This window comes from Vespa mandarinia, chromosome 4 (genome assembly GCF_050613455.1).
Source record: "Vespa mandarinia isolate Hongniang chromosome 4, ASM5061345v1, whole genome shotgun sequence".
Taxonomy (NCBI): Eukaryota; Metazoa; Arthropoda; class Insecta; order Hymenoptera; family Vespidae; genus Vespa; species Vespa mandarinia.
The window spans coordinates 2,177,501-2,190,000 of NC_140813.1; the positions used below are offsets into that span (position 1 = coordinate 2,177,501).

Genomic DNA, 12,500 nt, shown 5'->3' on the forward strand with positions numbered 1-12,500 from the left:
TATTTCACCAGGGCGACCCCTCAGCAAATAGGTACAGCTCGTATGGGGTGGGTACCAGTGCGCGACGGACAGGAAGATACCCTCGTTACCGCTTACGAGGGACTCGCTGTTGAGTAGCCAGTCGCAGCTACCGTTTTTTACGCCTGCCGTTTCGACGTGACCAGGCCAGTTGCCAACGTTAAAGTGAAAACCCGTGTTCAATAGTGGTCCGGCTGGTGAGGAAACAAATTCGACATAGAGATCTTCGCTGGTGCCGATTATACTGTAGGGGAATTTACCCATACCGCAGAATGTACCGATTACAGGACTATTTTCATCCTTCCCATCGAAGACACGTATATAATCGTACGGACAATGTTCCGAGCCGGAGCTTATCGGTCTCATCGGGCAGGTCATTATATTCTCACATCGTTGTCCGTCGATATTGAACTCTTCATTCTCTATATAGAGCTTTATGAATGGCAACCGTGTATTTAGCTTGTATTTACAGTGCAAAGCTCGCGGATAAATACCCGGAAAGGCTGGGCTCTGTACGTAGCACGTTTGCAATCTGCAGTCCTTAAAAACCCTTTCGCAGTAACTCCCAGGCACAATCTCGCCCCTTCTGTTTGGATAAAGTTCTGGATGCTGGCCGTACCTCAGGTAAACGTCGAGTTGTTGCTCGGCCCGCGAGTCGAAACTGAAGTAAGTTTGGTCCGTGAAGTTCTCCGCGTGGAAGATCACTCGTACGAAGCTCGTCTCGGAAATGAACGTTTGCGGTTGCTCGGATTCGCCACAATAGACACCGGGGTCCTTGCGATTGCTCACCTCGGTTTTCGTGTTGCCGTCTATGATCTGAAACAAACAGATGAAAAAGAAAAAACTGAAAAAGAGAGAGAGAGAGAGAGAGAGAGAGAGAGAGAGAGAGAAAGAGAGAAAAGAAAAAAGAATTTCTTTCTCCTCGAACTTCTCCTCATTCTCCTCTCGAGACGCCCTTGTTTTTTCTCAAATTGATTTTCCTCCCTACTACTACTACCCTTCCACTCGTCCGGAGTCCCGAGACCAAAGAAGGGGCAAGTGTTCTCGCCGGAATTAATCCGCGAGAGGGTGAGAGAAACGACGGAGCTTGCGTAAATTTTGCCTTCCGGCGTACTGTCATCGTGATTTGCGTTTCGACCATTCATGTCCCATAACAAAGTTACAAGAATTTTCTTACGATATATTAGGAAATATTTGTAATTAATGTTTAACAGACAAGCTTAATGTATTATTCGTATTATCACAATGTATAGAAAAATATACGACCAATCGTGAAAAGTTTCTCTGGGAAATAATTTATTTCGGAATGATCCTTTTCAACGAGGTATGATTATCAAAGGGGGAAAATCCCATTGACGAATTCGTCGAAGTTATGCGATCGAAGGACGCGTCTGACGTTTCTCAATTTACGAAGGAAACGATGAGAGTTGTGGGATCGTTAACGAGACGATAACGGGAGCCGAAAGCGGAAGGGCGAAGCGTAGTGTTGTACGCTAATTAGGCTTTGCGGTGCGAGCCATCTCGCAAATTCAATACCAAACTGTAGTTCTCATGTAAACGATCATTGCGATAAGCTGGCCAGGATAAAGCGAGACTCTGCTTGGCAGGATTAATAGACCCATTACAATCTATACGCGCGATCGAGTTCCGTCCATTTTGCTCCTGCGATTGCCAGTCTCTGTTTGCGAGCTCGACTTATCTTTTAACGCGATCTCTAAAGGGAGAAAGGGGCAGAAAGAGACAGGATGTGAAATGCTTTGATGGTTGCTCTTCCTTGATAAAGAGAGAGAGAGAGACAGAGAGAGAGAGAGATAGAGAGAGAGAGAGAGAGAGAGAGAGAAAGAGACGATGGATTTACTAAGTTTCTACTTGGTGAAGTAGAAATGGCTTCTCTGTGATAATAATGGACATTAAATGGATAAAATAAAAAAGTGGACAATGACCTATCCGTCGATCGAAGGAAGGGTTTATCTGTAAATAATTCAAGTAATTTTGAAGGAAAAACAGATTTATATATAAAGAGAGAGGGAGAGAGAGAGAGATTTATATATATATATATATATATATATTTATATATAGTAGGAGATATATAAATAGATATAATTACTATCTCTCATAAAGATCTATCCTAACAGTTTATTACAGATTATTAAGAAACTATCAAATATGCTTTTAATAGACCCTTTGAACGTTCGTCCGACTTTGAATATAACTCAAAGAGGAGAAGATTTCAATGTCTTACGAGCATACATCAATACCAAAACGTCGTTACGTTGCACGATAGTATCGTCCGTCTGTTCAACGAACATTGCTTACACGGTGTCATCGGTACTGTAATCAAAGTTCCACTTGCAGTATACAGTCTAATAGTGCAAAGACCTCTCTTACCTACCTAACTATCTACCTACCTACCTACCTACCTACCTACACCTACCTACCTACCTACCTACCTATCTACCTATCTATCTATTTATCTGTATGTATGAATGTATATAATACGATTTCATACGTGAATCTACTCTACGCGCGGAAACTACGGGCTGAGGATATCAAAGCAGAACGTATTTATCAGGCTCAAGAGAAGCTATCCATCAGCGTTATCGTTGTCGGAATTTATTTTGAGCTACGACGTAAAATACTGTCGCATAGGCAAATCTATAAGTGTCTATCTATCTCTATCTATCTCTATCTATCTATATATCTACCTACCTATCTATCTATCTATCTATCTATCTATCTATCTATCTATCTATCTATCTATCTATCTATCTATCTATTTATCTCTCAGTCAATTTTAAACGTAACATAGTAAAAGATACTACATAACCAATCCCGTAAGCTTTAAATTCCTAAGGTTCTTTCTGACTCATCCAATAATCTAATCGAATTTATTTGATTTACCTATACGATATTTACTGATACGTGTTTTCTACGAACATACATATATTATTCGATAAAAAAAAAAAAAAAAAAAAAAAAAGAAAAAGAAAAGCGATCGTATCCATAATCCTTTAGATAGATATTACGAATTATTAAGTAGATCCAAATCGGGATATCATATGCTCGTATAACTTTATACCACCAAAACTTTATTCGCGAGTTTCTTTGTACTCTTAATAATATCGTTATCGTTGAGGATCGCATATCTGAACGGGCCTCCGGCGAAGAGACAATAAATTACCGACGTACTACGATAAGAGATGGTAGAAGAAAGAATTGGAATAATGGAAAAGAAAGAAAGAAAGAAAGAAAGAAAAAAAGAAAGAAAGAAATAAAGCAAAGAAAAGAATGAATGAAAGAAAAAAAAAAAAGTTAGAAAAGAAATAAAGGAGAATAAGATAGAAATAAAGAGAAAGAAAGGGAAAAACGAATTTTGATCGTTGATACATATACTAGATACTTACATTAGGAACTATGGTAGAGAATCGTAATAACGATTATATTCGTACGGGGGTTTGCGGAGAGAAACCTTCGAAGCATCCAGTATAATACTTTAAAAGTACCATAATTGCGGCAGAGTTCCTACCAATGCGAATGGAGGTGATAACACAGAGGGTTGAGTGAGTGAATGAGAGAAAGAGAGAGAGAGAGAGAGAGAGAGAGAGAGAGAGAGAGAGAGAGAGAGAAAGGGAGGAAGGGAGTGAGAGAAGAACGAGGAGAACGAGGAGGAGGAGGAGGAGAACGGCGAGGAGAAAGAGGAGGAGGAGGAGGAGGAGGAGGAGGAGGAGGAGAAGGGAAGAGCTGCTCAGTGTTTGGAAGATCAATAGTCGTTTTGCAACGACGTTAGGAGTACTCGAGTGTGTATTACGTACGATATTTACCAACGAATACAGCAATTTTATTCAACGCCTTTATCAGAGTTGATTAACTCTCTTCTTGGTAATCTCCGACCCAACCTTAATGTGTGTTCAACGCAGATGAGACGAACGTAATATTTTCTTAAGATGGTAATTTCTCGCATTTTCTCATTCCCTTTAAGAGAAGAAAATTCTCTTAATTTCATACGGTGCCATGACACCCTTATGTTAAATTTCAAAATACGAGCCCTTTTCCTTCCTCGATTAACGAAGATTATACACGGTTCTATGTACCTTTCTGACTTTGAGTTCATTCATATTCGAGTTGGTTCTCGTCCGATTTCGAGAAAATGACGAGAGAGATAGAGAGATAGAGAGAGAGAGAGAGAGCGAGAGAGAGAGATATTCGTGGATTTATAATGAAAGGAAGAGGGATCCTGATTGGCTATCGTATGTACATAGATATGTATGCTCATACATACATTGAAATTGGTGATACTCGACGGAAGCGTAAAATAATGAACGCATAGCTCGTTTGTTAGCACGAAACTAACAACGAGAATGCGTTCTTAACGAGGAATTAAACGTTATCAACTTGGTACACTTGACGAATTATATTATTGTTATAGATATACATAATAGATACACACACATACATACATATATATATATATATGTATATATAACAAGTAATATCAGGTTATTATAAATAAAAACGAATATATTATCTTCGTAATTTATCTTTCGTCCAAATGCACAATTCATTTTTCCTTCTATTCTCTTCTTTTATCTCTTTCGTTCTCCTTTTATTCCTCTTTTTTGTTCTTTTTCTTTTATTGTTAGAGAAAAAAAAAAAAAAATAAAAAAAAAATAAAAAAAAAAACGATTTCCTTTTAACAAAAGAACTGGCGAATCTATGCAAAACGTATATCGAATATGAAGCCACGATTATTCTCAAGATTTTCATGGTTACAAAGGGAAAATCATTTGAAAAGTTTTATACGAAACCATGAGTAATAATAACCCCGGTAGATGTGTACGTATATCTATGCGCACATATGCGCTAGCGCGTGCACCCATACGCACGCACAGACACATACCTGCATATATATATATATATTATATATATATATATATATATATATATATATATATATTATATATTATATATGAGCGAAAGCGTGGAACAAACGAGCTTTTCATTTCTTTTGGCCCTTGATAATATAGCCGAATAACCACACAGCCAATTTCGTTCGTCTAATATTCCGACTGTTGCGCCGAGCCGGACCAACGCGCGCAATTTGTTCCGCTAATTAATTGCACGACTTTAGATGAAGGATAGCTTGCCCAGCCGTATTTCTCTCGTTAATGGACGTCGCACAATCAGCCGTCCAAGGCACTATGCATTTCGCTAGGAACAATGCGTTTTCATCCACTCTACCTTTACCCTATCCTCCTTTTCACCTTCTCTCCGTCGTACCTCCCATCCCCAACCCTCGTCCACCCCCAACACAGTTCCCCCTATCCGACCTTCTACGAATCATTAGCGGACTCTAAGCGCGCGAACCTGAAAGAAGCAATAAGAAATTTCCTTTCGTAGCGATAAAAGAAAAAATTTTCATCATCTGAAACGAAATCGTTTCTCTTATTTCGCATGGTGGGGGTAGACGTGGTAGAGGGGTGCGGGGTGCGGAATCAAGATTTATCCCCATTACAAAAATCAATTTGTAAGTAAATTTATACTGTTACATAGATCGCCAAGATGTATCATGTAATTGTAAGAAAGTACGGTCAGTATGTGTTTTACATACATTACATATTCATATGTATCTGTTATATGACGTAAGAAATGAAAAAAAAAAAATAAATAAATTTTTTTCTTTTCGTTTTCTTTTTTTTTTTTGTTGAAATAATAAAGAAAAATAAAAAGAAAAAAAATAAAAACTCACCTGCAAGTAACCGCCCGAACAAGTCGTAGCATTCTCCAATACGCCAACTTTGAATTTCTTAAAACGTACACGAAGAATCCAATCTCTTGGTGTTCCACGAAAAGCACGAAAACGGTACCAACAATAAAGTGGTTTTCCCATGTTGGCAGCGGTCACTGCAGGACTGGAAACATCCTCGTAGATGTCAACGGTCTTGTTACAGTGACCACGGTCCGCTAAAATGAAAAGTAAATATATATCATTGTTAAAAATCGTCAATTCTTTTTCTATTTCTATTTTTTTTTTCTTTTTCTTTTCGTTCTAATTGAAACAAATTTTCATTCAAATTATAGATAATAGATGTCGAATATCGATCTATTTCATTTGATAATAATTCATAACATCAAAAAGTAATTAATTAAGATCATGCATACGTTTTATCTATATATTATCTTCTATCCTTTATCATATATATATATATATATATAAGACATGTTAATAATGAATATCCTTTCATCCCCCGTCCACTTTCCTCCCAACCACACCCCCAAATAAATATTAAGAATACTTAATTAAATGTATATTCGAAAATCATATTATTTTGATCGACGACTATCTCGTTTATCTCCGTTCGACGAAGTTAAAGAACTTCAAGAGAAAAATAAGGGAAGGGGAATAAGTAGGTAAGAGGGATAAAAAAAAACGAAATGAGAAGAGAGAGAGAGAGAGAGAGAGAGAGGGAGAAAAGAAAGTAAGGGAGAGAAAGTCTGGAAGCGAAGAAGAAACGATAGTCGATCATCTTGTTGGGCGACACTCATAATCCCCATCCACTCTTAACCAACCCCTCGTCATGTATCTTTCAGGCGACCTCTCAGAGACTGGTCGTCATTACTCGAGTTCCCTTTATGTCATTGTCATTGTCGTTGTCATCGTCATCGTCGGTTGATGTCTGTACCACATATTACGAAGAATAAAGGAAGAGATAGAAAGATAGATAGATAGATAGAAAGAAAGAGAAAGAGAGAGAGAGAGAGAGAGAGAGAAGGTATCTTGGAGTTGTATCAACGAGATCATTCAAGGAGAAGTGTCCTATTAAAATGAATATTACAAAAGAAAGAAAGAAAAGAAAGAAAGGAAATAAAAGATATAAGAAGAAAAAAGAAAACAATGAAAGAAATACATAAGAACGTTAGATTTAAGGGAGAAGATCGAAAGAAGGGATGAATGTTGGGTGGTGGTGGGCGTTGGGTTAGATGTAACAAAGAAAGAATAAATTTGTAAAATAAATTTGTCGCCCGTCGAGGCTCACAAATGTCTCTATTTTTCAAGAGAAAGATAGAGAAACAGAGAGAAAAAAACAGAGAGAAAGAGAAAGAGGGGGGCGGAGGAAAAGAGAGAAAGAAGAAAGGAAAGAGAGAAAGAAAGAGATAGAGAGAGAAAGAGAAAGAGAGAGAGAGAGAGAGACCAAAAGACGCTTAATCGATTCGGCTTTTGCCGTGTTTGCCACGCCGCGAGTTATACCTATATATGGTATGGAGTGAGGGTGGTTGGAGGGTTGGAGTGTGAGGGATCGAAGGTAGGAGTAAATTGTTATTGATTTACCGTCTGTAGGGTCTCGCATCGTTTGCTACCAAATATAAGAATCGGCCCAATATATGTTGGTATACATACATATATAATACATATATATATATATATATATATACATATGTATGAATATATATGAATATATATATATATATATATATATATATATACAATATATGTATTAGTATACCTACTATTTCATACTTTATCTTCTTCTTCTTCTTCTTTTCTTTTTTCTTTTCCATTTTTCTTTTTTTTTTCTACTCTTCTTGTGATAACGAAGACTCGAAGAAAGAGAAAGCGAGGGAAACTGGGAAGGAAAATGCGCAATAAGATTCGACTTTGTGTATCGACTAAAGTCCTTTTCGTCTATAGTATTCTCAAAGACAATCGTCCTCCGTCGTGTTGTCCTCGCATTGAAAGGCCTCACTGGTTTTATCGAAGGAATTGTGAATCGATCTCTCTTTTTCTCTCTCTCTCTCTCTCTCTCTCTCTCTCTCTTTCTTTCTCTCTTTCTACGTGTCTATCTATCTTACCATTTCGTTTTTTTTTTCTCTTCTCTATCTATCTCTCCTCTCTTCGTTTTGGTCTTCCTTCGATATAACTGAACGTTCGATTACTTTTCGCTTTTATATCAACTTCGTCGTTCGTCCTTCTATCGAATACAAATAGGAAGTTGGAAGATGAGAATGGGAACGCGCAATGTCTCAGTAAGGAAGACCGAGGCAAGAAAGTCTAGTCCACTTATGATATATACCTAACTCTATATATCTACAGATTATATATATATATATAGTATATATGTACCACCATTATAGGGTGTCCTACTTTAAAATGGACCATATCATTATTCACGATGATATCTCATTTTGATCGAAATATCTGATTCTTTTATCTTTTTAATTATTTTTTTTTTTTTCATTTCGAATTACCACACTTAAATTCTCTTTGTGATTCTTGTTTTATCGGTTTTTTTTCTTTTTTCTTTTTTTTAATATTTTTTTTTTTTTTTAAATTACCAAGATCAAATTTGAAAACGAAACAGACAATCGAGTAATTGTTGATTACTTTTAATCATATTTAAAATACGATAATACGACGAACCGAAGGATCGAGGATAAAGTCTTGAAATTTCATGAAACATGGATATATACAATGGATAAAATCGAGCAAGGCGTTCTCATGGAGAGATTTTGCAAACGTAAAGGAAAATGTCTCGTACATTCCTACTTCGATGGATCTTCCTTCTCCGTTTTCTTCTATTCGTCCGAATAACGTCGCTTTCACGGGTTTTACATTTTTGTTAGGGGCAAAAGCTTGACTCCCCTACGGGCGAGAGTGGAAAACGCTGGCGCAGCCACACGTCAGATTTCTCTCTCTCTCTCTCTCTCTTTCTCTCTCTTTCTCTCTCTCTCATTCTCTCAAATGCACACATACACATATTTTCGTGAAAGAACGACGAAACGCCTTGAGGGTAGAGAAAAAGTACCGCTGTTGGCGACGCGCGCCGAGAATCGTAAAGCTCGGTGAATTTGAATGAAATAAATCCGAAGGGATGAAACTTTTGAATTATTTCTTTCGTAAGAGTAAAAGAATTAGAAAAAGAGAAACGATTAACAAGAGAAAGAGATAGATAGATAGGAAGAGAGAGAGAGAGAGAGAGAGAGAGAGAAAAAAAGAGAAATGATTAACAAGATAAAGAGAGAAAGATAAATAGATAGATAGATAGATAGATAGAGATAAAGAAAGAAGATGAAAATCATGCTTATTATTTAAGGAATCGAGGGACATACCTCTGCGAATGGCAGCGGGACTGGGGGTGGCAAGAACAAGAAAAACAAGAACGAACAACCCCCAGCCCCAATTCCTCGAAAGCATCGTTGCTGTCATCGTTCGATAGAGCGACCGCTGCCGGTGAGATTGTCAATCCACCTGCGGCTCTCCTTCTTCCTGCACCTTCATTTGCCTTTCTCCACCTGCGTACACAATGCAGTATGGTTACAACCCTTACTTTGTCACCCTCTTCTCTCTTTCTCTCTCTCTCTCTCTCTTTCTCTCTCTCTGTCTATCTTTCTCTTTCCCTTACTTCTCTCTCTCTCCCTCTTTATCTTATTTATATATATATATATATATATATATATATATATATATGCAAGTTTCTTTGGGATCTACGACAACACGGTTTTACGATCCCTTTCATCTCTTTTGTATACAGACAAAGTCATGTAACTCATTACAACCTGGTAGTATCTCGATAACTGCTCGAGAAATACATCAAAGAAGAAAGTTAGTTGGAGTTTCTACGATGTTGTTATATCTCTTTTATCATATAATAACGTTATATAATCTGTTTAAATGATTTACATATAAAATAAAAAATAAATAAATGAATGAGTAAAAATAGGAGAAAAAAAAACAAAACAAAAAAAACCAAAGGAAAACAAAAACAAGAAACAATGAAAATCTCGCGATACCGTGATCGAGGAAATACGCGTATATGAAATAAATTACTTTCACTTTCCAATAATAATAATAGTAATAATAATAATAACAATAATAATAATAATAATACTATTATTATAATACTCATATAATATTCGTATTATATGAATATTATAGTATTCTGTAGCCGGTAGACAAAAAGCTATTGTAATCACTCCCTGAAGCATGAAAACTCGAGGAAACTAGGAGCATCTAATATCCCCCTAGTCGCCTCCACCCTAAACTCCCCACACCCTACCGCCCTCCCTCGCCTAGCCACTCCTTCCGTCTTTCTCATATACCCGAAGATTAATGGGACACAAAGTCGAATTTTCGGAGGACGGAACGATATTCGTGCGTCCTAGTTCGTTGGAAGTGCTGATTGCGGACGGAAGAGAGTCGCTAACGGAAACTCGTGCCGTCTAGTTAGGAGGAACGCTGAAAATAAAAGGAGGCCAGAGAGTCGTCCGGGGGTTCTGCACGAGTGGATGGATTACGTGGAAGCCTCGAGAGTCCCTCGTTTCCATACAAAGATTCCAATACCGATTTGATCTTCCATCTCTCTCTTTCTCTCTCTCTCTCTCTCTCTTCCTCTTTCTTTCTACATTTCTACCTATTTTTCTACACCTATCTCCCTACCTTCCCCTATCACTATCTCTATTTCTCTTATCTTCTTTGCCCATATTTTTTCCCCTCTCCTTTCTTTCCTTTTTTTTCTTTTTTCTTTTTTTTTCTTTCAAATTAATCAGGGATATACCGAAGACGTTACCATGAAACCCTCCTAGGAAACTATTTAAGCGGTTGAATGTACCATGATGAGTTACATACGAACGAGCACGCAAAACACCGGAAGTGTCTCGTTCGGTACCCTCGGACCCCTTCTTCGGTCGTTTACTCGAGAGATAGAGGCGATAATTCCCGATAAATCCTTGTGTTTATGTGTCCCCTCTTTAAATATCGTACGAGACTATTACTACTACTACTATTACTATTATTATTATTACTACTACTACTACTACTACTACTACTACGTCCACTTTCTTCTTATTCACTTATTACGATCTCCCTACGATCTCCTGTCGTTCATACGATCCTTTTATATATTTATATATTCCCTTTATATTAGCAATGTTAAATGTCAATGTTTTGGTTCGATTAAGTGTTAAAAAGAAGAAAGAAAAAAAAGGAGAAAAGAAAAACGAAGAAAAAAAAAAAGAAGGAAGAAGAAAAAATCCTTTTTCCGACGGTGATAGAATCTTTTACAAAAATGCGAATAAAACGCGACGATCAGCTTCGAGCATCAAAGAGTTCACGATTTTTGAAATAGAAACTAGTCGATGTATATATATATATATATATATATATATATATATATATATATATATATGTATATCTATATGTACATATATATATATATTTTTCCTATGAGATAGGAAGAGATAGAGGCTATTCCGTGGCATCTTTTATTCACGAGTTTCAACGTTGCTAGCGTCGCCGCGAGACAAATCGCGAGATACGCCTAACTTTCCACAAATTCTTTTTTCTCCTTTGTCTTTCCCTCTCCCACTCTCCTCTTGTCCCTCCTCACCCTCTCACTCTCACTCTCTCTCTCTCTCTTTCTCTATCTCTCTCTGTCTTTGTCTTTCTTTTTTCTCGAAGCTTTTCCAGTTCTCTCTTCATCTTTCTCGCTAAGCTTCCCCGTCGAGCTTTATCGTCTACGTTCCGTTGCTCATCGTGCGAGAAAACTATCGACCGGAACACCGAAAGAGCTCCGCGTGCCTCGCGACTGAATGCCAGAGTTAGAAAGAGAGAGTATGTATGAGAGAGAAAGAGAGCAACAGAGAGAAAGAGAGAGAGAGAGAGAGAAGATGAACGATGAAGAGGAAAATCGTTCGACGAAAAGAAAAAAAAAAACAAGAAAGAAAGAGAGACGTTCAGGAAGAAAAGATTTTCGCATTGAAAGATAATGCAACGTGTATATAAAAATAATCTCTCTTTAATAGCAGTAGTAGTAGTAATAACAGAAGAATAAAAAGAAGAAAAAGAAGGAAGAAATAACAGAATGAAAAAGAAAGCAAGTTCGCGAATATTTTTATCCCCGTTACTCGGTTCAATTAAGTCGACTGAACGTAATAACAAAATGGACTTCGAGATTTGAATTAATCGTCACGGCGAATAAATCCGTAAGGCGAAATGATTCTAATAATTTAACGTGTACGTAATGAGGACGTGAGAAAGGCAGAAGAGAAAAGAGGCAAAAGAGAGGGAAAAAGAAGAAGGGAGAAAAAAGGAAAAAAGAAGGAGAAATAAAATGGAAAAGAAAAAGAAATGGAAAAGTAAAAGGAAAAAAAAAAAATAATAATAATAATAATAATAATAACAAAGGAAAGAATAAAAGGAAAAAAAGAAACAAAAGAACAAAGAGAAAGAAGTGGTAACAGCAGATGAAGAAGCAGAAAAAGAAAAAAAGAAAAGAAGAAGAAGAAGAAGAAGAAGAAGAAGAAGAAGAAGAAAAAGGAAGGAAATCAAGTTCGTTAGCTCGCTCGAGCGCGCTCATTTGCGGCCATCCGTAGATTCTCGCGGTGAAAGCTCGCGATAGTCCGAGGCGATATCGACTCTCTTTCCTCTTCGTATGGCAGCGGGTATATATGCAGCTGCTATCCCGACGCAACGAAAGAGCTTTTCGCTC

The 12,500-nt window shown here is 37.3% G+C and overlaps 1 protein-coding gene across 6 annotated transcripts in view; it reads right to left on the minus strand.

Moving 5' to 3' along the window:
• The window catches only part of LOC118447234 (cubilin), a 20,215-nt gene that overhangs the window by 2,179 nt on the left and 5,536 nt on the right, over positions 1-12,500 (minus strand). For 4 of the 6 annotated variants that reach the window (XM_085656668.1, XM_035878953.2, XM_085656671.1 and 1 more), the window contains exons 2-4: positions 9,124-9,306; positions 5,765-5,979; positions 1-834 (exon numbers count right to left, since the gene is read on the minus strand). The exon at positions 1-834 is cut by the window's left edge and continues 2,179 nt beyond it. In XM_085656668.1, the coding sequence (XP_085512794.1) occupies positions 1-834; positions 5,765-5,979; positions 9,124-9,220 (1,146 nt within the window). In that variant the 5' untranslated portion in view covers positions 9,221-9,306. Of the gene's footprint in view, positions 835-5,764; positions 5,980-6,177; positions 6,247-9,123; positions 9,307-10,113; positions 10,294-12,500 lie in introns of those variants that run through there. The other 2 variants (XM_085656670.1, XM_085656672.1) reach the window with 2 other exon arrangements.